The following is a 24,558-nucleotide window of genomic DNA, read 5'->3' as shown; positions in this document are numbered from 1 at the left end:
AACTTTTTTGGTTTCTAATTTTTTACTCCTGAAAAAGCTGACATGTTTTGATAATCGTTTAGGATTGTTTTATTCTAAGAAAGGTTGCCAAAGTAATATTTATTTATTGGCATCATGTTTATTATACAAATAACATCTTTTATTTTACAAACTCTATACATGATTCCAAGAGAAATCTGAGTCAGGGTGCACTAATACCAATTACAAGAATGGGAGATGAGTGGAAAAGTGCCCAACAACAAGGAAAGGCAGCCAATTTCTCGAACACATCTGCGGACTCAAATCAGTTCATGCTTAGCTCATGTAATTACTGAGGAGACTTCTCTTTTATCATACGATAACCCGAACCCGAAAGGGAATAATGAATCCTGCAAATTATTTTCAGCATGGACTGGGAGTTGCTCTACTGTTCTAAACCATGTAACGGGTAATCGGCCAGTGAAATCATAATCTCCGAAGATAACGTCAGTGATTCCGTTTCCTTCACTTCCAGGAAGCCAAGCAGCAATGAGAGCTTCAGCATTCTCCATTACAGTTGGCTCTAAAACTAGAGGTCTTCCGGATATTAAAATCACTAAAGTGGGGATTTTGCTAGCAACTGCTTTTACAATGTCATTTCCATTGAAGGGTATCATAAGCTTGCAGTCGTCGCCAGTGAATTCGGCATAAGGACTTTCACCAATAGCCACAATGGCAAAAGAGATATCTTGATCGTTCAAGGTGACCGCTGATGGATTTTGCTCATAAATTACTTCTGTTTGGTCTTCAACTGCTCCTTTGATTGCATCTAAAATGGTAGTACCTAACAAAGATAACAATCACTAAGTTGAGCTACCAGCATATACCCGACCAAGAGATCAAAGGCTTAGGTCCTCTTATTCCCAGGCTGTACTACGAATTAAAAAAAAATCTGATTGAGAAATGATCGATTAAGTTATATACCAATTGTGATTCTGCCAGTCATCCCATCCCAAGATATGGTCCACCCTCCACACTGATATCCAAGATCATCAGCATGTGAACCAGCTACAAGAATCTTCTTGGCTTTCATGTCTAACGGTAGAAACGGTTTTGTTGGGTCTTTGCCATTTTTCAAAAGAACCAACGACTTGCGAACAGCTTCTCGCGCTAGATCTCGATGAATCTGAAGGGAAGACGGTGTTTTTTAAAAGCTGAAGCCCAATAGCCTCTATGGGTGGGGCTTCAATCAGAAGGTGAGCAGAAAAAAATGATGAACCTTTATTTGTGATACACTAAATAAAAATACTACACAAAAAGGAGAAAACAAAGTTGAAAAGAGTATCGAATATGAAAAAGAAAAATAGGAAGTTTGCATTTAGGCTTAATAATTTTCTTTTTTTTTTAATAATGAAAACAACTCTAGTTGTTATTATTTTTTTTGGAAAATAATGGAAAAAACCCCAACGCCTAGGGCTTTGGACCTTGGGGCTTCCACACAACGCATGAACCTAATGTGTGTCTCGCTTTAACACCTACTTATAGATGATAAAACAAAGAATCTTAAAATGATACATTGCATCATGAATATTTATAAATAAAAAAAAAAAGGACTACTTTTAAAGTAAGCACAATATAGCACAAATATCTGAAAGGACACATGACAATTGAGTGTCTAATGTTTTCCCTTGCATTCCATTGTTTGAATAAGCAAATGAATAGAACACATGATGTATCAGAAGAACGTGAATGAAGCAAAAAGTGGCCAACTTGAATCGATTTGATTAATGGTATGAACGAGATTTATATTTGACTAGTAGAGAGTAAGAAAAGCTGTCTCATTTAAGGATATAGACTACAACAGAGGTCGGAAACTTACCTTGCAACCAACCACGTCTAGCAATGATCTATCACTGAAAGGATGTTCAAAAACACCAGAAACGAACTTCACTCTCAATATTCGTTCAACAGCATCGTCAATCCTTGTCATTGGAATCTCCCCAGATTCAACCAGAAATAGCAAGTCCTTGATAAATTGTTTGTATCTAAGGGGCACCATAACCTGCATATCAATTTCACTCTTTAAATGCAAAACTCAAGTAAACAATAAAAAAAATGAATTCATAGTTTAGGCCTTAAATCCACCATGTCTATTCCAGCATTAACTGCTGCAGAAATGCACAACCGATAGTTTGAGCCTCTTGGTCTACTTAGCCGATCAAGTCCTTGCCAATCAGAAATAACAAAACCCTGCATCGAGTAATACCAACACAAATGTTACAGCCATTTTCCATACTAGAAATCAAAACCATAGAGGAAAAATATAATCTCTAAGATAGCTACAACTCTTAGAATAATTACAAATTCATGTACACGTTAAACAGATCTTGTACTATTCTCACTATGAGGATACATATCTTTTAAATTTTTCTTCATCCATCAACTCAAGTTTTTGAGTCAATCAGTGATTTAAGAATCTTACAAAGAATTTGGGTCTAACAAGTTCAAACACAATAAATAAGTGGCAGAAAATATCACTCTCAAATGCACCTTGAACCCAAGTTTATTTTTTAAAATTTGTGTCAGCAGAAAATGGTCAGCATGAAGCGGACGTCCATTCCAGCTAGAATAAGATGCCATGACAGTTGAAACTCCTTGAGCTATACAGTCCAGGTAAGGAGCCATATGGATCCTCTCCAACTCATCATAAGATGCAATGGTATTTCCTTCATTCAAACCTTTTTCAGTTCCCCCATCTCCAACAAAATGTTTTGCACATGCAATTACATTATTTCTGAGGTAAACAGAAAGAAAGAATCTAAGAACAAGATAATTAAAAAACAAAACAAGTTTACGCAGACTAATTATCCTTATCATAATAAGTGGAATCAATGAAGCATGAAAAAGAAATACGGATAAACTTTCTCTGTACCTTCCAGCTACAAATGGATAGCCCTTTGGGTATCCTGCAGGTGGTTTCCCCTGCAACCCTTCAACTAGACAAGTCATTTTTCTAACAACTTCAGTATCTTCACTGTAACTCTCATAGCACCTTCCCCATCTAGGATCTCTGGATACCTGACATAATCATTTCTAGTGAATACATCTTGCACTCTGATAATACACACAAAGAGAATATCATAGCACATTATACTATATATATATATATACACACACACATAAACACAATATACTGTTATATATAATTACTTACAGCAATACAAGGTGCAAATGCATAGTGAACACCACTGGCTCTAACTTCAAGAGCTGTTACTGTCCCAATCCTTCTAACCAAATCAGCATCTCTATCATCCATTTAAATTACACTGAGATTCTGGTAAAGCCAGAAGAAAAAGAACAATAAAAAAAACTTTGAAAGAGAGAGGAGATTTCGAAGTTGGCATTTTAAATTTTTCTGTAGTTTTTTTAAGAATAAAATGAGCCAGCATATGAATTTCTCAACAGTTCAGTAACATAGGAAAAAGTCTTTCATTACTTCAATATCTAAGTTCGGTTTTCTTCCCTGACAAAAGAAGCTGATCAATACTAATATAGACAGTGTTAGTATTCCTTCAGTAATCTTGGGCAGTGCCAAATCAATTTTGGTTTGCACTAAAGGTGAGCTTGGGAAGATTTTGACAGGGTTAAAGGTGCTTCTTTTTTCTCTAGATTTGCACTTTCCAAACTTGTAATCTTAGTGTTTTCTGAGATAATCATCAGTCGACTTGAAATTTCTAGAAAAGCTAAAAAGCGATCAGGGGGTTTTTTAAGAGAAGCATTTAGTTAGTGATTTTTCCTTTTGAAGCCATCCCAAAAGGCCCAAAATATAGTTGGCACTGTTACATGTATAGAACATTTTCTAGTACTCTGGTAGTAATGGGCTCCATCGTTTCCCGTAAAAGAAACATTTAACAATTACGTGAGACAAAGAAAATTATAATATTTTAATGACTGTAGTACTATGAACTTTGCCCGCATATGTAATCTCTCATCTCGAAGAGCCAAAAAGGTCAATAGGGAGAATCACAAGTTGGAGATTTCAGATTGCTATAGAATAGCAGCTTCATCACGTCAATTAAGCAAAAGAATACAATTCAACTGCTAGCCAATTTACCTTTTCTCAATTCTTTGTACATCCCAAGGCAATTGATCGTACTTTCCAAAGTCCAACTGGAAATACAATAATAGCAAACACGGGTGCCTCTCCAATCACATTAAATAAGAAAGGAAAAAAAGTTTGCTATGTGGTGGCAAACCATGGTGGGAGAATTGAGTGCGTACACAAAAATGAGTGTAAGCTCAAGATCCAACTCTGGGGCCTTGTCTTGCCTACTAAAATTTTTAAGTTGGTATAAACAACCTAAATTAAATAGTAAACAATATTGAATTTGCACATCTTTCTAGTAATTCTAATTTTTTATCTTTTTATACTTCTCACATTTATCGAAAGAGCTCGAAACTCAATCCTCTACACCCAAACATAAGCTTATTAACTTCAGACTTGTTAATTTGATTCCATGGGGTTAACTTGATTCCATGGGGTTAACTCCACCTAGTATTTAAGTACTTAGGATCCTATTCACCTAAGTTTAATGCATGCCAATCAAATATAAACTAAAAAGAAAATCTTATGAGATTATTGTACAACCCAAACTTTTTTTTTTTGCCCAAAATGGAATCTGAACACCTCTTGAAACTTAAATTTCCTTTTACCTTTCGCTTAGTTCTTCATCCGCATAAATTAATCGAACCACCTTATAGTGCAATCATGTTGGGCTCTCGACTCTCAGTACTTTAAATCTCGCCTTTTATGCTTACTTTTGACTCTCAAAAGGTTGAAAATATCAAGAGCAAAGCTAGAGAGAGTAAATGACGAGAAAACCTAAGACTAAGGAGCGAGAGTGGGATCCCAACCAAAATGCAGTGTTCGGAGTTGCTCTCTGTTAATTTAACAAGTCAGACAACATAATTACTAAAAAAAAGTCCGATTTCATTTGGGAGGTCATCCGTACTAAAACCCTTTAATTATTAACCTGGTGGCACCAAGGCCAACATTGTGAGGAAAAATGGTAGCACCATAAACATTGTTATTGCCATGAACAGCATCACTCCCATATATAATCGGAATTCCAAGACGCGACTGAATCGCCCAATACTGGAACCGATCAATCATATCGGCCCAATCCGACGACAAAGCTCCACGGAAAGGTGCACTTCCACCGGAATTGAGAACACTCCCTGCAAACCGATCAGCCACAAACCACAACAATCATCCAAAGAAATTGAAGAACAAAAGAAAAAAATTTACATGGAATTCAATTAGCAATCAAAGAAAGTACCAATGGCGAAATCTCCAAGGGCAGAGGGAGTGGCCACAGTACGCTCAATTTGGGTCATTTGGCCGATTTTTTCCCTCAAAGTCATCCTGGAGAGAAGGTCTTTGATCCGAGCTTCAATGGGTGCGCTAGAATTCTTATAGATACAATCGGTGGCCTCCATTTTTGCAGTCTCTGAGCTATAGCTTAGACAAGAACACCCAATGAAATTCATAAATGTGAATGAAAATTCGGGAAAGAAGATTGTCCAGACAGAGCTTTTCTAATATAAGGCGCCAATAGTCAGCCAAGGACTTTGTCAGTTCACTACCCACTTTTCAATTCGAAAATAATATCAGAGGTTTACCCATTCTTTACATCATCTTCCTTTTATGAATTATGCATGCAATTTTTTTTCTTTCCACCGTAGGCATTTTTTTTTTTTCGAAATTGGTTTTTTCTTTTCACTTTGTTATATTTTTTAAAATATCTTTTTTTTTTCATTTTAGATTTTTTTATGTATTTAAAAAAAATAGTAAATTAATAAAAATATATATATAGAAAACAAATGATTTAAACATAGCCTTTAGTAATTAATGGTAAAGTTGGCATTTTTTTGACCCAACTAATTACAAATGCTGCCATCGGATCTATAGGGACTGACAATTTGATAGCTTTTCGATGAAGATAAGGGTCGGACAGACACAACCAATCATTATTAGTTTTAAACATTAACTTTTACTTTTATTTTTTGCTATTTAAATTTTTATTTTATTATATTTAAACTTTTAAATTTTAATATTATGAAATTCTCTTCAAGTAGTATGGCCTTTCCATCGCATGTCTCACTCATTTCTCCAATTTCAAGAAGTTTCGATTGGTTCAAGAACTTCTCTTGTCTCGTGATAAAAGGGTTAAGTCTTAACCCAAATAAAGGTTTGTATCTGTTTTACCTGTATTAAACTACGAAACTTTTTTGAATATTTACAATACACTAAAATACAATGATATGATATATATAAATTTATGTTTATAATAATATGGATAGATACAATTAGTAATCTATTATAATCTATTGTGATATTTTATTAATATGTTAGTTTCTTTTTGTTACATTTGAAAATAGTCAAAAATGCATTTTGGTTTTAAAATTATATTATAATAAGAAACGATTTAAAAATTAGACAAAAAACCTCAACACAATCTTGGCCGGCAGAATCTACTAAATAAGTACACCACCCATAAATAAAAGATCTCTCTTAAGATTGACGAACCGACCAGGAGACCTTAGGCAAGCTCACCAAAGGATCATTGTAGGGGCTGTCCTAGCTGAGGCCTATGCCCGTGCCCTTGGAGTGGGCTGAAACTCAAGTAAACCCTAGTTGTCGCATATCTAAAAGTAGGAAAATATGGTCTCGTACAATTATACTTGACCCAAACTCTGCAACTTTCACAAGCATACCCACTAAGACTGCCAACACTGCAAATATATCAAGAAGACTATATATATAGTCTCATTCCGTTCTTTCGAGACATAAGTAATCTTTTGCGTGCTTTGTGAAACAAAACACCCATATACTAACTTATGTATCAGAGTATACTCTACTCAACACCACACCAACATGAGTTCTTTTGCAAGTCAGCTCAGACCAAACATGAAGCAAGAGTGACGTGATGAGATTTGTGTGTGCATTAAATGATGATATCAAATAAGCCAAAATTAACCAACTGAGATAACTGCAACTTCATCAACTTTGTTCTTTGTTTTCCACCTCAATAAATATCACATTTGCTAATTGAGATAGCGACCTCTTTATATATGATGATAGCTAACATATATCCCATAGCACATAAAATTTCTAAAGCTAGAATTACATTTCCTCAATAACAACATCAGTATTGTTTCCTCATTTTACAAAACTAGATTACCAAATCAAGAATATATCAAAATCGTTTCCTTCAAAAGTAGGGTGCAAAAGATTGAATGGTACATGCTGGTTTAACATCATCTGTAGTAAGATGCCATGATGTACAGCATGAGAGCCGATGAACTAGTGACCAATAGTTCCTGTGAATGCATAATTAAACAGTACATCAAGTTCTCAATGTACCAAGCGATAAATCTGGCCAAGCTTTAAATAAAAAAGTTTTTAAAAAATGTAAAGATTGAGACTTGAATCTGAGTCTAAAGAGGACTCGTAGACAGATTTACCACTAGACTAACTAGTAGTTTTGATATTATGGCAGTTTGTAATATATATATGTGTGTGTTTGTTATAAAGAGCATAAAGTTGAGGGGAGGCTTGAGTCCCCGGGCCTTAACTAAATCCGCCCTTGAGTGAACATACACTAATTTCTCTCATGAAAGACATATATTACAGCAGTTCTGAGATTGATACTGAAATACTACAAGGTCGGTCCATTTCTGGTTACGCAGACAATAATGGGGATTCAAAACAAAAAGAGAAAAATAATGACAAAAAACCATCCGAATCAAATCCACATGATTAGTTATCTTCTAGTTTGAGGTAGTTCAGTTCTAATAGGTGATTAATTTCGTAACTTTTGTTGGTTTTGTTGAAGTGTCTGTGTTAGATAGACGTTTGCATGGATACTTTTGAACATGCTTCGGACATTTGTCCGACACACAAAAAAACATGGCTGAAAAAGAATATTTAATTGGACAAGACTTGGATATGACTTAAAACACGACTCTTAAAAACACTTAGATCCAGAAATATGGGAGAAAAAAAATGAGATTTATAACTGAATCCTTATTTATTGATCGATCTTAAAATAATAATATGAAATCTTCCTCCTCCGGTCATAGCCAACTAAATATCTTCTTTTAAATTTTCAAATACTGTTAACTTAGTACGTTTCTATTGAAGTAAATTTTGTTTTTATGTTAAAGATTTACAATAGGCACAACGGAAGATGCATAGAGATTAGTATAATAAAAAATGCTAGTACCTGGTTATTGTACAAGAATACGGGAATGTAACCGCCCATGAACTCAATGAAATTCAAGACACCAGTATATGCCTGCAAAAAATTAACCAAAATAATTACGCTACAAGAGAATGAAAAACAGAAAATAATAGAAATAACAACAAAAAAAGAATTGAAGAAAATTAGATTTTGAAGATCTTGTGTCTAATATAAAGAGCCAAGCAAGCCATAATAAAACCCTAAAGCCCTATTTTTTTCATCCAAGAAGTCCATAAGAATGACATTCAGATATATCTGTTACATGACAATGCAAAGATACCCCAATGTTCTCTGATGCTAGGATCCGGAGAATTCAGTCCTTACACATTTGGAGGTTTCTGTGGGATTTCTACCCTACGAGCATCCTTTAGTTCTCTCATGGCTTCTTTCGAAGAAATTGAATGCAACCTTTGAAGATAAGTCATCCTTTTGTATTTTTTTAAGTAATTTTTGTTTATAACGTGGCTTCTTGGTGGATTTCCTTACATTCAAACTTATTTTATAATAATATTTATGGGCACTTCATGATTATTAATGATTAGAAGAAGTCCCTCTTTGTACAGCATTTCTCAATACCCCAGCCCTTGGTTGCTCCTTTGTGGAACATAATTCTTTGGGGTTTCTTATCTTTCTTTTTTATATCCGTGAGTGTTTGAGTCAGCTTACACGCACCTCGACTAATCTCACGAAACAACTTGTTTGACCCTATAACATTTGGATATCAAGAAAATTCGTGAGAAATTAATTCCTTGATAGGTGGCCACCATGAATTGAACCCATGAACTCTTGGTCAGTTATTGAGACTATGCCTCCTTTTTTACGACTAAACCAACCTATGATGATTGGGGTTTCTTATCTTAAACAAAAAGAAAAAATATATATGCAGAATAATCACGGTTTCTTTCAAGACTCATAGACATCAAATATCCAGACAACACATTTCGATCAATCAAATATGCATTGGCATCCCATTTCCTGCGACCAAACGCCACCATGAAAACTGTACATGATTGTTAAAATTAAATCAGCTCAATATAAAGTACAAACGCTAGAAATGCAGTTGGAAAATACAAGAATTTTCTAGAGTTGATTTTCACAATCAAGTAAGAATGTTGTGCTTAATACATCCATTAAGTTGACAAGCAACTTTGAATGTTCCATCATTCAATTTCCTTTTAGAGCCAGAAATCTGATTTCTCTATTTTTACCAAGTTGAAGGTTTACTACAGCTTAATAATGCATTTTCTGTTGTTTTCCTGAAAATTATGGTCCTTTACAATAAATCAGCCACTCCGCACTTAGCAGAATAACCAGCATAACTTGCCAGAAAAAACAAATGAAAACTTGAACTTATCCAGCAACAGTGGAGATATCAAGACACAAATTTGGCTGACTAGAAAATATTCAGCAAGAGACACCTAAACTATAGTTGTATATATAATTATTAATTTCTTTCTCCAAGAATAGCCACCTGAACCTGGTCAATTATTCTTATGCTTTCCTTATCTTTTTTTTTTTTTTTCCTTTTCTTTCATTTTCTGGTTGAGATGTTTCTAGTATTTTAAGAGAACAAGGGCTATTAGGCTCGTCAAAACTAGTGATTGCACATCACTACAAAGCTAGAACTTAGCATGGGTCATAGAAGCGATCATTTTAGTTCATGGACACTGAGCAGAAATGAGTAGGGCAAAGATGAAGTACCAAAGAGATGACAGCAATACATCCAAACACTAATGCAAGAGAGCGAAGCAACCGCTTTCCCATCCGTATACCTCGTCCTGAATCTTCACCATCTTCCTGCACATATAAGTATCATAAATGGGTACACAACACAAATTGAAACAATTGTTACAGTATTAGGCTACATGCTCCATATTCTCTGTATGTGACATTGGAAAAAAGAAAAAGAAGTGCTCCTTTTTGACGTACTGTAAAAGAAGGTGATACAGCTGGTTCAAAAGCTTTCAGCTTTTCAAAAATCCGATAAACAAAAACAAATGCCAAGAACTGTAGAGGTTTATATTCAGCAGCGCGTTTGATAAGGACCCAAGCAGTCTGCAGAAAAAATAAATATATAAATTAAGTTTCATCAATCACAAATGTACCAATGGCCATAAACTTTATTTGCTCCCTTAAAAATTAACAAGGACTAAATGATCAAGTCACTCAGACTTATGAGGAAGAAAAAGATGTCATGTGAAACATACCATAAAGATGGCAAAGTTGAGATCAGATTTTTCTTAATTTCACAATCACACTAAAGCAAAGTTGTCTATTGTGTTACGACCTTCAAGCCAAATAATGTCAAAAGATATTTCTACTTCCACAAAACAACTTGCACATGTGCAAATTATTATTTTGCTCAACATAGAAAGAAAAAGAATTAGTACAAAAAACATACACTATTGGTGCATTGTCAAATCAAAGGAGAAACAAACACCAAGTAATGAAATGAAGACGCAGATGATCAACCGTCATTCATTACTTACAAATACAGCAGATATTGCCATGTTGATTTGCATATCTCTTGGGCTGGACTTGGAAGACCTGAAGATGCACTTGATATCAGAAACAAAAGTTTTTCTAAGAGGAACAAGAAGCATTATGCACACTATACGAGCCATGAGGTATTAAAAAAAATATGAATCTACGTCTAATGATGCATATCTATAGAAGATGTTATTAACTGAAAAAAAAATATGAAGCAATTCCTTTATTTTTGGCATATGATACACACACATAGATATTATTAGAAAACATATTCACGCTTAATAAAAATGAATAATAGTGAGATTTAAACATATACATTGACCTCAGCAAACTTCTGAGTTCTATCTGTGGACAAGATTAAAGTGCGGGGTACATAAATACTTTAATCATCTGAAAATGGAAATCTTGAAATTGTAAAAGAAAATTGGTTGAAGTTTAAGACTGTGACTCTACAGACAAAAGCCAGAATGGTCAAATCCATACTAGAGAATTTGGGAATTCATAATAGAGAAAAAAAATCAACTCCTAAAGACATATAAATCTAAATCTGTGTAGAGGAAGAAATTTGAGAATTAGGGATAAAAACAAAATTCAGCATCTATTCTCAGTGGTAACAGATAGGCAGGTTACTAAAAAACATGTACAGCCAAAAGTACATCTAACGTCAGCAAAGAATAATAAGCCAACTTCAACTTCAGAACTTCCATGATATTAATATGCTAGGAAAAATTCAGACCTTGGCCCCCATGGCACAATTGGTTGGTTGTCAGCATACTTGATGTCCTTAGAAACCTGCGTTTTCAAAAGAACTATCAAAAAGATTTACAACTATCAGATAAGAATATTAATCTCAACAATGAACACAACATAAGCCATACAAAGTTTATAGTACTATTTACTCTACTAAAATTAGAATGAGCATGAAAATAAGCACATAATTATTTTTTTCCTTTTTTGAAAAGGATACAACAAAACTTTTTGGGGGTGTTTGGTGGCCCATAATGGGATGGGATTGTAAAAAAAACTCATTTCATTCCAACAATTTTCACAAACCCTCTTTTCCACTATTTTCATGTTTCATGTTCTTGTTTCCATTCCATTTTTTTATTACTCACGCTTTCCGACACTTCTCTAATTCTAATAATCCTAATTACATTTCAACTCTCCAAACAGTCCCATGCAGAGATGGAAAGCTTTCAAATTATCATATCTCTATTTTCATCGTGGAGAGGGTTCAAAACAAGCTTGAAAGACAATTTGTCTCCTTTTGCAGAAATGGTCTTACAAACTTGGGAAGAAAAAATGTGAACTGCTTGCTACGGAGATATGTATGACTAATAATTTAATAGATATAGATACAGGAGAGGAGAGAGAGAAGATAGGGGTGGGAATGGAAACTACTCATCTTCATAATCGGCATGCATAATTGAATTAGACGCAATTAACAAGTACATACAACTGTTGATAAAATCAAAAGAAAAAACAAGAAGATGCAACATTTTGGACTCTAAGTTGAGAAAACTAAATATTTACTTTCATTTGTTAGTAAAGACCTAACAATTATGTGGCTTTTAAAGGTAACCTACCTGAAGCCCAATTAAAAACAAGATACTAACATTTTCATTGATTCTGTTGTATCTACTGAGCGTACCTTCACTGAGCCAAAAGTGACACCCTTCTTCCGATTTGTGAACTGTGCCATCATGACTTTGTCATAAGCCTTCTCGAGCTGGAAATTTCATGTTTACTGCGGTAAGAATCTAGAACTCAAGTGCTCAGAAGCTCATTAATTTATCGCAAAACAGAGCTACTTCAGCAAAGACACCCACTAGCATACAAATGGATGCTGCATCGTACAACCAGGTATGCACTATATATACATTAACTGATAATCCATCACATAAAAAACAAAATCCTACCAAACAACCAATGCATCATCATTAGTCTGAAGTGATGATTTTTTGATGAACTTCAGATATTATACCTAAATTCATGCCTATAGAAAGACTCCGGTCACCAAGAGAGATGGAAAAGGGGTGAAGGTGACATACTCTAGCTGCAGTTGCTTCATCGCCTATCCGCTCAGCCTCCCTGCGTTTTTTAGTATATGCTGCTTTGACCATGTCAAACCCCTCAATTGGGTTTACACCTAGAACCTAATATGATAGAAACATCAAAAAAAAGTTATTAAAAACAATAGTATAGAATCCATAACCCTGCCACTTTCAAGTAAACCCTTCAAGAGCTGCAAAATGGATACAAGTTTAACTACCTCATACGGGTTGAAGTCACTGTCTGGATTAGAACTTCCTGCTGCAGATGCCGCTGAACAAATAATCATCCTTCTCTCTCGCGATATCTCTCTTAATCTGATATATTCAACTCCCTGTGTTATGATTAATCGTTGAAATAATGAAGCATCAAGTGCACTAATGTTTCCAAAAAAATTGATACGTAGTATGCACATCATCCATTGACTTCCCAACTTTTTTTGATCTCCACAAGTGAAAATTGAAGACATGAAAATTTAACATCCTCTAGCCTTCATGTTGTACTCGCACATCACCTAAGCTCTCGCCTCTCAGCATACATATAACTTTTCAAGAGCACTCTATCGAGTATCATCAAACTAAGTTTCCCACTCCCTCCAGTTACTCAGCAGATGAAAAAAAATTCGAAATTCAACAGAAACATTAGCTAATAAGATTTTTTTTTTTTCCAGATAACCTCTTCCATTGAGAAACAGGATAAGCTCACGAAATGAAATAGGATAGCAGCTAAATTCCAACAAAAAAAACTCGATGTTGTCGTTGTTTCTACATTGCGTAATTATTGTCTATTCACTTTCGGAGGTTTTCTCAGCAACCAAACTCGACGGAAGGAGTAAAATGCATAAAAGTCCACAGAAATTGAGGTCGATAATCGTTATCGCCATATCCATTACCTGATTGAAGATGACCGTAGCTGCAAGACGGAGAATTTGGAATGAAACTGCCTCTGAGAAAGGCGAAGTTTAGGGCAGTGGAAGATGTTGGAGACTGCTAACGCCATTGTTGAGCTCTGTGTGGAAGGCGGAGCGAGAGAGACGAAGGGGTTCGAAACTGTGTATTGTTTTATTATAGTTCTGATTTTTATCCTTAATTATGCGATTGCCCCTTTCATTTTCACTTCCTCCAACATATCATTCTATTTGAAATCTCAAAATATTGACTAATCTCCGTTTATAATAGACTTCAAATGAATTTTATCCCCTAAAGAAATAAAATCAATTATAAATTTTACATGAATTCTATTGTTGGCTACAGTAAGAAATATAATAATTTTAAATTTTGGAAGGTTTTTAAATCATGTTTGTATTTTAAAAAAATCTACCCAAAATACTCAAACTTGTGTACGATTTCATGGAAATCAAAAGTAAATTATATAATTGGTACCGTTATTTATTAGTTTTCAATTGACTATAGATAAACCTTCTAATGCTAAGTTCTTAATTTTCTTTTCTTTTTTATCTACTATTGAAACGCGAAATTTTAAATGCATTTTTTTCAATTTTGTATATTTACAACAATTTTAAATTATAAGTTTTGAAATCATTTTATTTAAATTCTAAGACTATTTTATATATCCTAACAAACAATGATCGTAGATATGGTACAAATATGATTCTATTAACTCATATTAAAAGTTATAGGATTCAAAAGTCGTGCAAAAAGAACAACTTTTAATAAAGGAATGATTCTAACATTAGTACTTTGCTAAGCAATTAATAAGTTTAGTAGTTGTCTCCTATGATTAGACTGTGTAGTGGGTAAAATCAGTTGTGGAAAATAATAACAATAAAAGAGAAAAAAAAAATAGAAAGTTCAAAATTTCCATAATCCAAATTTAATCCTACATATTAACATGAATATCTATCGGAAATTTAATCACTTCTGTAGGAAAATATAAGTTAACATGAATATAACTAATTAGTTATTTGCACTTTTGTTATAGTTGAAAGTTCAAATTCTCCTTACACATTTGATTAAATATAAAAAAACGTTTGTAGAAAAATAAACCTACTAAGAAGACTATATTAACTATCTAAGAAGAACGAAGAATCAAAAGTTCTCACCCAAAACCACGTTGTATTAAATTCGCAAAAGAAAATAAAATAAGAACAATACTTGAGTGCATTCTAAGTTGCACTCATCTTTATGCATCTTACTCTAATCACACATAAAATATTTTCTTTTTTAAGAAAAGAAGTCAACCAAAGTTTGTCATATAAGATATAAAAAATATCGTACAATTAAGTAGAATGCACCAAATGAATGCAATCTAATATGTAACTAAATAGTTACCGTACAATAATGTTTCTAACGAGTCTTAGATTACACATCAAAACCATCATCAAACATGGTTTTAAGAATCATTAGACTATTAATTACATTTAGTTTTGGTTATACTTATACACAACTAATCAGTAACTTCAGTCTTAAAAAACAACCGGAAGAAAAAAGAAATTAATTAAGTAATTTCTTCCTTTTATGAGGTTTGCTAAAAGCCTACAAAATAACAAACCTCCCAACTCCATAGCCACCGTATTAGAAGGATCCTTTATCTGCAGTCAAAGAAGAATGTAGTGGGCTTTGATGGGCCAAATCCGGGGGCTTTTCTAGGCCCGTTACGTTTGCTCTTAATTTGGAGGGGTTGCTGCCTTCAGCTTCATTCCCATTCAAGTCTTTGGAGTAACTTTCCATGTCCTTGTCAAATTCCAGGTCCTTATCCTTAACAATATTGGATTCCTGTTCGTTGAATTCATGAGATTCATGTTCAATTCTATTCTGTCCAACATTTTCCAAGTTGGTTACAATAATGATGGGTGTTGGTTCAGTTTCAACTTCAACTTCTTTGGTTGTGATTTCTGCTAGAGGGTAATTAGCTGCTACCTATCAACATGTTCAAATTAGAAGTATATGCATTAGCTGATGAATAGTAAACACATAAGAGATTCACTAATACTTCTTAATATATAATGGAAAAAAATAGCAAGGAGAATAAGAATTTATCTCCTAGATGATTATGAATACTAATAATAGAGATATGTAACTTCCTCACATGTTTTATGTTTAAATATTACTTTACTTGTAGGACTTGTTTGGTAACATGCTCGTATTTTGCTTTTCAGTTTTTACGAACTAACAATATAAACATGTATGATAATTATGTATGTTTCTTATTTCTCTAAGAAACCAATAAATAAAGTATTTTATAATAGTTTTTTATTTGAAGTAGAATACTAGTACAATAATATAATTAACATCCATTGAAGTAAATATAAAACAAGTTAAGAGAGTTTATAGTATTTAATACCATTTAAGTTCAAAGTATAGATTTAAAAAAATAATTATAAATTTTTTATCTTTAAAATATTGTTCAAATTACAATATAATCACTCACTTCAGCCATAGTTTAGCCACTTCTTATATGAACGTACTTGTTCAAGAAATGTTCTAATAGCCAAGTATAAAACATGTGTGTATGACTGTCAAGTTTCTCATAAATAGTTCATAAGACTAAGATATTCTATAAAACAAGATTCGTAGAAAGTTCTAAAACTAAAATACGAATAGAAGGTAACCAAAATAAGATTTGATTTGACTATAGTTTTTAAGAATTTCTGATTTCCATAATTTTTATGGATATTTTATGCAATTTCTTCCTAGAATTGAGGTCTGAATTTTGTTGTCGGCATTGATATTTTAATCAAAAATTATTTATCAGAAATGAAAGATAATAGAATGTGGAGACCAAAGGAAGAATTACCTCTTCTTGAATGGTGATTTCTGAGATTTTCAAATCGACATTGAGTTCTGAGTTTGGAGAGCTCAAATTCTGATCTGTTTTTACAGGTTCATCTTTGGCATCCAAGTTGGGTTTTTCACCTTGTTCTGAAAGGTCTTTGATGAACTCATTTTCACCTTTGACGGAATCAGCTGGTTTATTACCTTCCTCCTCCTTGGTTTTTGGGCTATTCTTCACAATGGAATCCTGTTAAATGAATTAAAAATTAAGATATAGAAGTCAAAATAACAATCACATTCCCAATGTACCTTGAATATGCACTTGAAAAAGAAACCTGTAAAGAACAGCGTAAGTGATTGTGTTCAGTGAGGGTGAGTTCAGAGTGGTTAATGGAAAGTTTGAAATGACATTTAGGAGGGTGAAAAGTACAAGCTAACGATGAACGTTCTAAATTTTTGTCAAAAGTGATTTTGAAAATTCTAAAAACACTTGAGAGTCTCTTTAGGACTTTTAGGAAGAAGTGCATCATGGACGTTTCTTCCGAAAGATAATTTTCATCTTGAGCTATAATGAAAAAAATGTCGTATATATCAGCATGAGCGTAACTAAACCAACAGGCATTTGCATTGCAACCTTCCCTTTAGGTTAAAGGTTCAAATCCATACTCGCGTTTCCTATTTCTGGTATCACATTTATTTGGTTTAATTTTTCTTCGTTTTTCCATCAACTTTCAGATATAGTTTTAATAGTTTGGGCAAAATTTCAAAAGATTTTTCTACCAAATGAGAAGTAAATCTAATAAGCATAAGTTTAGATAACATAAAACTAAAAATTAGAAAGTTAAAGCAATAGAAAATTTTATTATTTCTGTACCGAACCTGTGATGAGGAGACTTTGTCCATATGGGTTTGTTCTTCCATCAAATACTCTGGATATAATCCAGCATTGGTATCAACAAGCTCTCCTTCAATGACTGAGTCTTGCCCCCGGGTTGATTTCATGGCATCGTCAGACTTCTGAAATTCAAGTTGTACAGCATTTGCTTGATTCTGTGAGGCAACGGAATCTATTGTATCGTTGGAATGAAGAGGCATTCCAACATCACTAACCAAGTCATCTTCTACAGTCGATTTCGAGGCATCTTTAGAATTCTGGAACTCAGTTTCCAAAAAAAATTGTTGATTTTTATTGTCTTGTTTCAACTCCAATGGTTCTTCAATCTTTCTTGGCTCTACAAGATCTTTATTAGACTTCTGATATTCGCTTTGAACATCATTTACTTGATTTGTTGAAGCATCGGAACGCATTATGTCAGTGGAAACAAGAGGCACTGCTCCAGAAGGGCCCAAGTCCTCGTCTACTGTCAATTTCAAGGCATCTTTAGAACTCTGTAATTCAGCTTCCATGACATTAGGTTGATGCTTGTGGTCTTGTATAAACTCAAATTGTTCTTCAACATTTCTTGGCTCTACAGAATCTCCATTGCCTGTAATTTGACCAGTGTTTTTAATTCCTACTTCGGAATGTTCATGAGCCCAGCCAAGATGTCCATTGCCAGTAATTTGATCCATTTTTCTACTACCTTCTGAATCTTCCTGAGCCAGGCCAAGATCTCCATTGCCAGTAATTTGATCCTTGTCTGTACTTCCTTCTTCTGGATGTTTATGAGCCCATCCGAGATCTTCACTGCCAGTAATTTGATCCATGTTTTTAATTCCTTCTTCTGAATGTTCCTGAGCCTGGACAAGATCTCCATTGCCAGTAATTTGATCCTTATTCTTACTTCCTTCTTCTGGATGTTTATGAGCCCAACCGTGATCTTCACTGCCAGAAATTTGATCTATGTTTTTACTTCCTTCTTCTGAATGTTCCTGAGCCTGGCCAAGATCTCCTTTGCCGGTAATTTGATCCTTGTTTTTACTACCTTCTTCTGAATGTTTATGAGCCCTACCGATATCTCCACTCCCAGTAATTAGGTCCATACTTTTACTTCCTTCTTCTGAATGTTCATGATCCGAGTGGGCTTGACATCCAGAAGAATCCTCAGAATCATCACTCAAAGGTTTGCTAGATTTTATGTAAGTCTCCTCCAATGATTTTGTTTCCTTTCCATTATCCTCTTGTTTGATAAACATCTCCAATCCATCATCTACATCTTCTCTGGTTTTTACCATGTTTTTCATATTGGCTGGAGCTTCTGGATTTTTTTGGTCATCCATGTAATTTACTGCTTCTTCATGGTCGGATGTCAGAAAAGACAACTCCTGAAACAAAGTGAATCAGCTGTTTGTTGTTTAGATGGAGTCTAAGGAGCATATGCTTATAAAAGTTTGTATCCTCTTTTGGAACAGAGGTAAAGTCTTTTTTTTCTTCTATTTTATGTATTTTACGATTTTATAAAATTTTAAAAATCAAACAATCTACATCTCAACTCTCTACTAGCATTTCTAATTTCAAGCTTATATAACTAACTAAAACATGCAGATTTCTTTGTAATATGAATTTTGTGATTTTAGAGTCGCAAAATACATTGTACATCAAAACTAGAAGTACGATGTTTTCAACATTCATTTATAATGCTTCATTATTTCTCTCTATTTCCATTTTGTAATTTTTATAATGTTAACTATTATGATTTCAGTATCTTTTCAATTCTATATATTTGTTAATTAAACTTCTAGTGATGTAATAACATTATTCACATATAAAATCAACTAACGAAAGTGTTTACCAATTTCGGTGAAAGCACTCTCAAATACTGAAATATCCGTAGGAAATTCAATTGCCCCTTTTGGTTAATTTAGTAGGGTATGCCAAATTCATGGTTAGCGCATCTCAAATCATTCAAAAATCAAAATTGCATCAAGATAGAGTACCAACCTCTGGCATTTGGGGAACAACTTGAGAAGGATTATCCACCAGTTCCTCTGGCATTGGACTTTGAATAGTTTTAGGTGGTGATGCTTCTTTGACACTCAATGCCTTTACTTCTTCCTCCTGTGCATCCGATACAGTCTCATTAAACCGGCCGTCCAACAGTGGACACATGTCATCTTGTTCACCTCCAAAACTTACATCCTTTTCAACTTCCCAGTCAGGGTTCAATGATTCTGCATCAGTATTGTTCCCGTCAATAGTCGGAGGGGAGCCAATTTCAGAGACCTCCACTTGCAGGTCAGAAGCAATGGAGTAAGTTGGAGTGTGACAGACCACTTTATCAGGATAGGAAAAACGGTCATCCATTCTGTTCTTATCAAATGCCGTGGGGCTAAAATCGCAGAGAGCTTCCTTTATTATTCTGCTCTTTGGTACTCTGCAGTTCAAGGTTTTGTTCAGTGCGCTGCTCAATGTTGACTCAAAGTTTTTTGAAACTACTCTGACATCATCACAGATCACATTTTCAGGATTGTCTGATGAAGACGAACGGCTTGATTGGCTAATGCCGTCTCGCATCAATTCTGGCTCCATTTCAAATTCACTCTCAGCATCTGGTGGAATCTCCTTCTCTTGATCACTTTCAAGCTCCACTGCATTGACATCCTTCGTTTGTGGTAAATCTTCAGTTTGAATGCCTCTGGTTTCTACAGCAATAGGTTTTTTTTCAGGGCGGGGGACTTGGTCCCCTTTAAATAATAGCTGTTCAATTAGCCAGTCATGTTCGCCTTTATCTGCAATTGAAACTAAAACAAAGATGCCGTAGTTTTTTGAGTCAGTTCAGTGGTACCTTCATCATTTTCTTTCCAGCTTGAAATTAAAAGGGAGGGGGCTTCAAAAACTTGTATCGTGTTAAGAAAGAAACTATTCATAGGCCTAAACCAAAATGCAAAAGTTTGAAAACCAAAATAGAATAGTTCAAAAATCAAAATGAAATTTAAACCAAAAAAAAAACTCTTAGAACCAGATTGAAACGAGGCCCAAGTAACGTGAATCACATTTACCATTTAACTTCTATTTTCTTTTTATGAAACCACCGATTCATTCAAAAGTTTAAGTCGGTGGTTGAAGGCAAATACAATGCAGAGCCTTGAACAGGACCTACCTGGATCACTTGCTCTGATACCATATTAAACCACCAATTCACCCAAAAACTTAAGTTGAAGGCAAATTTAATTACATATCACTAACACTTTTTATTCAATGCCATAAAACTGATAGATCTCCGATAGTATTTCAGTATAGTAGAAGGAATAAGAAGAAGGTTTAGTATGAGTGGCAGAACTGTAATAAAAGACAAACTGTAGTAAGTTTGTTAGTAGTTTGTTATTCTTTAAATAGGTCAGCGTGAGTTAGTATAAATACAGAAATTTGGGCGGGAAAAGGGTCTTATGTGTAATTTGAGAAGTTAGTTGGCTTGTTCTTCTTGAGAGGAAGAGAACAAGAAGACCCTAGACATTGAATTGGGTGAAACTCAATTCAATTTACATTGTAATCAGATTCCATTTCATCAATAAACTACAGAATTACTTTCAATTAGTTGGTATCTACCAAAAACATCATAAAAATTCATTCGTTAGTACTTTGTCTAATTTTTATCTAGAAGTTTGTAGTTAATTATTCATGAAGAAGAAGATGAATAAAAAAACAAAAAGTGAAAAAAGAACAAAATATCTTACTTGAAGGTCTTCGATATCTGGGGTGGTATCCCATTGCCCCACTTTCTTCTGGGTAAGCAGGTCCAAAACAAAAGCTCTCGTGTCTGCAGAATGCTAAATCCTTTTGGTGAGCTGCTGTGAATTCCTGTTGAAAGCTATCGGCCATAAGATTTGGTTTCTCTTCATGTGGATCATACGGAAGATCGAAAGGATTTCTCATTGGCAATAGAACAGAAGGAGCAGAACCAGGCAATGGTACGCCTTCTATGTCTTTACAACCATTTTCCAAATCCATGGGATCATTCCTTGTAGTGATAATTTTAGGAACTGGACCCTGAGGAAGAGCGTCTGCTGTTAGAGAAGTATCTACATTTTTCCGTTTGTACGACTTTCTGGCTCTTCTCCTCGCAATAAGGCTCTCTAATCTTCTGTTCCTTTCAATCTCTGAAAGCCCAAGATCCATCAGATTCTTTTGATCATCTTCTGTCCACTCCACAGCTTTATTCCTATCCTCGTGCGCCTCTTCTTCATCCTCATCCTCGGGATCTTCCGAGCTTTCATTCTTCGTCTCATCGCCACCGCTATCAGATTTATTAGTCTGAGAGCTTGAGCCATCACAAACCACAACATCAGGTTTTACTAGTAACTCTGAGCCTAAAATCGGTTCCTTTTTACTTGAACTTTCATAATCTTTATCAACTGATGTGCAATGAGCAGATGCATTATTTCCAGAATCAGGAGATTGTGTTTCTTTCACCTCGATTGATGGTTTCGAGTTATCTGATTCAACCAGCCGATCCGTTCTACCTACCGAAGCATTGATTGGAGCTTCTGTTCTCCATGCTTCACTCTTTTCTTTAAATCGTTGTCGCCGGCTGGTTGCATTTCGTAAATAAGCGCTACGGTTTCTATTAATGGTGATGGTCGACTGTTTGGGGACCTCTAACTTTTTATCTTCTACTTTCTCAACTCGAATTGTGGACCTTTTAGAAGTCCAAAAGGCAAGGAGAACACCAGTTAAGCCAAGAAATGGCAAACAGTAAAACAGAAAACTAAAAACAGAAGGCAGAAATATGTACAAAATGAAAAGAAACAACAATGTACCGGACACAAAAGGATGTTTCTGTACAAATCTATGACTAACCCTAAGGGACAAATGAACAATTCTACAAACGCATAATTTGATATCTTCTGCATCGATTCCCATCTCTCTGATTTAACCTAGCTAATCGGAACCCAAAAAAGAAAAAAAATAATCACAAGAGATAGCAAAGAATCTGAAAAGTGGAACAGAAAAGATAGGATTCTCCAAGACAATGGAGGTCAATGACGATGCAGAAAGATGGGGGAAACTGAAAATTGAAACGATCTTCTACGTCAAAAAATAATAATAAGGATAATAAGAACTTACGATAAAAATTACAAAAGTGGAAGATTGATAGAAGCATTTCTCCGAATGGATGAATCTGAGTCCGCCATTTTTAGAAAAAGCTTTGGATTGACGATCAACGGATAAGAGAGATCCTGAATTTCGGGGCACTATCTTTTGAACGTTGAGAGACAAAATAGCAAACAGGTTGTAGCCGAAGGAAAGGCGCGCTTTTCTTTTTCATACCCTCTTTTTTCTCTTTATCCTCTTTCTTTCTTTTTTCATTTTTCTTCTTTTTTTTTTTTTCTTTTTTTCTTAATTCTATTTTGGTCATTCTTTTTTTGGGTTTTTCCATTTATCTTCATACTTTTTAAAATCCTCTTTGTTCTCTTCTCTCTATCCTCTTTCTTTTTTAAAATAATTAGAAAATAAAATTAATTTCTATAGACATTTTTGTTTACTAATAAGTAGTTTGTACGGAGATCAATGACGGTGCGAAAAATGGGAGAAACTGAAAAGTGAAACGATATTCTACGTTGAAAAAGAATAATAAGATTACGATAAAATTACAAAGTGAGGGTGAGTTTGAAATCAAGGTTTTGCTATATTAGTAAACCCTAAACCCCATTAACTTCAAATGTCATAGTATAAATTTAGTGAAAAAACAAGGATAAACACGTTTAAGTTTTAAGAAAGATGCTCGAAATTTAATAGCAAAAAAATGCAGTGTTTAAAACTTAGGAGCCAAAATAAAAATCAAACTACAAACACGAATAAAAGTATAGCACATTTCAAAACTAAGAGACCATGTGAAAAAACTATTCACATAATATAGGACATTCTTTAATTGTAATAGATGTTGAAAAAATAAATGTGATTTGAATCAGAGACTTAATGGTTACTAATACACATAAATGTTCGTTGTGCTAATCTCTAATTAACATTTGTAAAATTAATTATATCTTAAATTAGATATCAAGTTTAGGTTAAATTAAGAATATGTAACACGTGTTTAACAATGATCTACATCAATTTATGCAGAGGGAATAATCGTTATACTTTTATTTATCCTTCATTTTTCAAAAATAAATATTATACATAGTATTGATGAGTTACATGACACCCTGGAAAAATTGTTAATTTTACCTTTAACCAATCAATGTTCTAAAGAACTTCAGAGACAAATTAGAGTTATTTTTTAAATTTTAATGATTAAAGTGTTTATTTTGAAACATTAGAGACCGCATAAACGTTAACGTAAAAGTGTATTTTGTCCAAACAAAATTTATATCTCGTGACATAGATGTATCTTTTTGGTCTAAAATAATTCATTATCAAAAGACAACACGTATTTAAATGTATCGAGCGTGGGATACTTTGATTTTATAATATTTTAAATAGTTTTTTTTTTCATTGTTGTAGCTTTTTTATATATATATATATATATATATATATATATATATATATTTGAATGATTAGGTTCGTCATATTAATTAAATTGACAAATAACTAATAAATATTGCTAATTTATTATACAAATCTTTTCAACAACATAGAAATATAATTAACACTTGAACCAAATAATACTAGATTAAAAACTAATTTTCTTTTTTCTCTCCTAAAAAACGAAAATCTCTCAAATCCTCTCCCCCATTCCACATCTTTAAGTTGAAATATTGAAGCAAATTAGAAAAACATTTCTTACAATAAAAAAATAAAATGGAAATGACATCTTGGTGTTTAACATCATCCATAGTAATGTTAAATAAAGGAGAAAAATAAAATAAGTAAATGCTTGTATATAATAAATATTCCCATAATAATCACAAAAACCAAAAGAGGAAGAAGCAATAACTAGGAGGAAGAGAAAAAAAAATCACTAAATTACAAAATATCTTAAACTTGATACACTAAAAATTATATACGTGAATAAAATGCATCTAACATCTAGGTTGAGAAAGTAAAGTAAAATAACACAATGTGCAAAAATAGTGACAATCAACATATATAAGACAATAATTATTTGATTTCTTCCATAAAACGTTAATTTACCATA

General features: G+C 33.8%; 3 protein-coding genes across 13 annotated transcripts; all 3 read right to left on the bottom strand.

Annotated features, from left to right (window-relative positions):
• Positions 1-82: 82 nt before the first annotated feature.
• On the bottom strand, positions 83-5,651 carry LOC103497095 (uncharacterized). Of its 8 annotated transcripts, XM_008459171.3 has the most exons (9): positions 5,298-5,642; positions 4,992-5,196; positions 3,173-3,263; positions 2,891-3,036; positions 2,509-2,752; positions 2,104-2,208; positions 1,838-2,020; positions 943-1,144; positions 83-802 (listed from the first exon to the last, which is right to left on the bottom strand). In XM_008459171.3, the coding sequence occupies exons 1-9, from the start codon at positions 5,506-5,508 to the stop codon at positions 300-302; spliced, it is 1,890 nt and encodes a 629-aa protein (XP_008457393.2). In that variant the 5' UTR covers positions 5,509-5,642; the 3' UTR covers positions 83-299. The 8 variants fall into 8 exon arrangements, with proteins under 8 accessions (XP_008457393.2, XP_008457397.2, XP_008457396.2 ...); XM_008459175.3 differs by lacking the exon at positions 5,298-5,642 and having other exon boundaries at positions 3,173-3,292; positions 4,672-5,197; XM_008459174.3 differs by lacking the exon at positions 5,298-5,642 and having other exon boundaries at positions 3,173-3,292; positions 4,992-5,127.
• A 1,342-nt stretch (positions 5,652-6,993) lies between these two features.
• LOC103497229 (protein CHLOROPLAST J-LIKE DOMAIN 1, chloroplastic) lies at positions 6,994-13,935 on the bottom strand. Of its 2 annotated transcripts, none has more exons than XM_051080384.1 (10): positions 13,699-13,935; positions 13,027-13,123; positions 12,806-12,910; positions 12,406-12,483; positions 11,491-11,546; positions 10,754-10,811; positions 10,194-10,319; positions 9,966-10,061; positions 8,247-8,318; positions 6,994-7,341 (listed from the first exon to the last, which is right to left on the bottom strand). In XM_051080384.1, exons 1-10 carry the CDS (start codon positions 13,803-13,805, stop codon positions 7,279-7,281), a joined length of 858 nt encoding a protein of 285 aa, XP_050936341.1. In that variant the 5' UTR covers positions 13,806-13,935; the 3' UTR covers positions 6,994-7,278. The 2 variants fall into 2 exon arrangements, with proteins under 2 accessions (XP_050936341.1, XP_050936342.1); XM_051080385.1 differs by having other exon boundaries at positions 13,027-13,140; positions 13,699-13,855.
• Positions 13,936-15,002: 1,067 nt separating this feature from the next.
• LOC103497094 (uncharacterized) lies at positions 15,003-22,740 on the bottom strand. 3 transcript variants are annotated; one of them, XM_008459169.3, is made up of 6 exons: positions 22,545-22,740; positions 21,155-22,358; positions 19,422-20,221; positions 17,420-18,805; positions 16,563-16,787; positions 15,003-15,685 (listed from the first exon to the last, which is right to left on the bottom strand). In XM_008459169.3, exons 2-6 carry the CDS (start codon positions 22,338-22,340, stop codon positions 15,341-15,343), a joined length of 3,942 nt encoding a protein of 1,313 aa, XP_008457391.2. In that variant the 5' UTR covers positions 22,341-22,358; positions 22,545-22,740; the 3' UTR covers positions 15,003-15,340. The 3 variants fall into 3 exon arrangements, with proteins under 3 accessions (XP_008457391.2, XP_008457392.2, XP_050936340.1); XM_008459170.3 differs by having other exon boundaries at positions 21,155-22,354; XM_051080383.1 differs by having other exon boundaries at positions 21,155-22,116; positions 22,545-22,739.
• Between the last annotated feature and the right edge of the window lie 1,818 nt (positions 22,741-24,558).

This window comes from Cucumis melo, chromosome 12 (genome assembly GCF_025177605.1).
Source record: "Cucumis melo cultivar AY chromosome 12, USDA_Cmelo_AY_1.0, whole genome shotgun sequence".
In the NCBI taxonomy this organism is placed as follows: Eukaryota; Viridiplantae; Streptophyta; class Magnoliopsida; order Cucurbitales; family Cucurbitaceae; genus Cucumis; species Cucumis melo.
The sequence above is the reverse complement of the archived record's forward strand: the minus strand, read 5'-3'. Positions and strand labels throughout refer to the sequence as shown.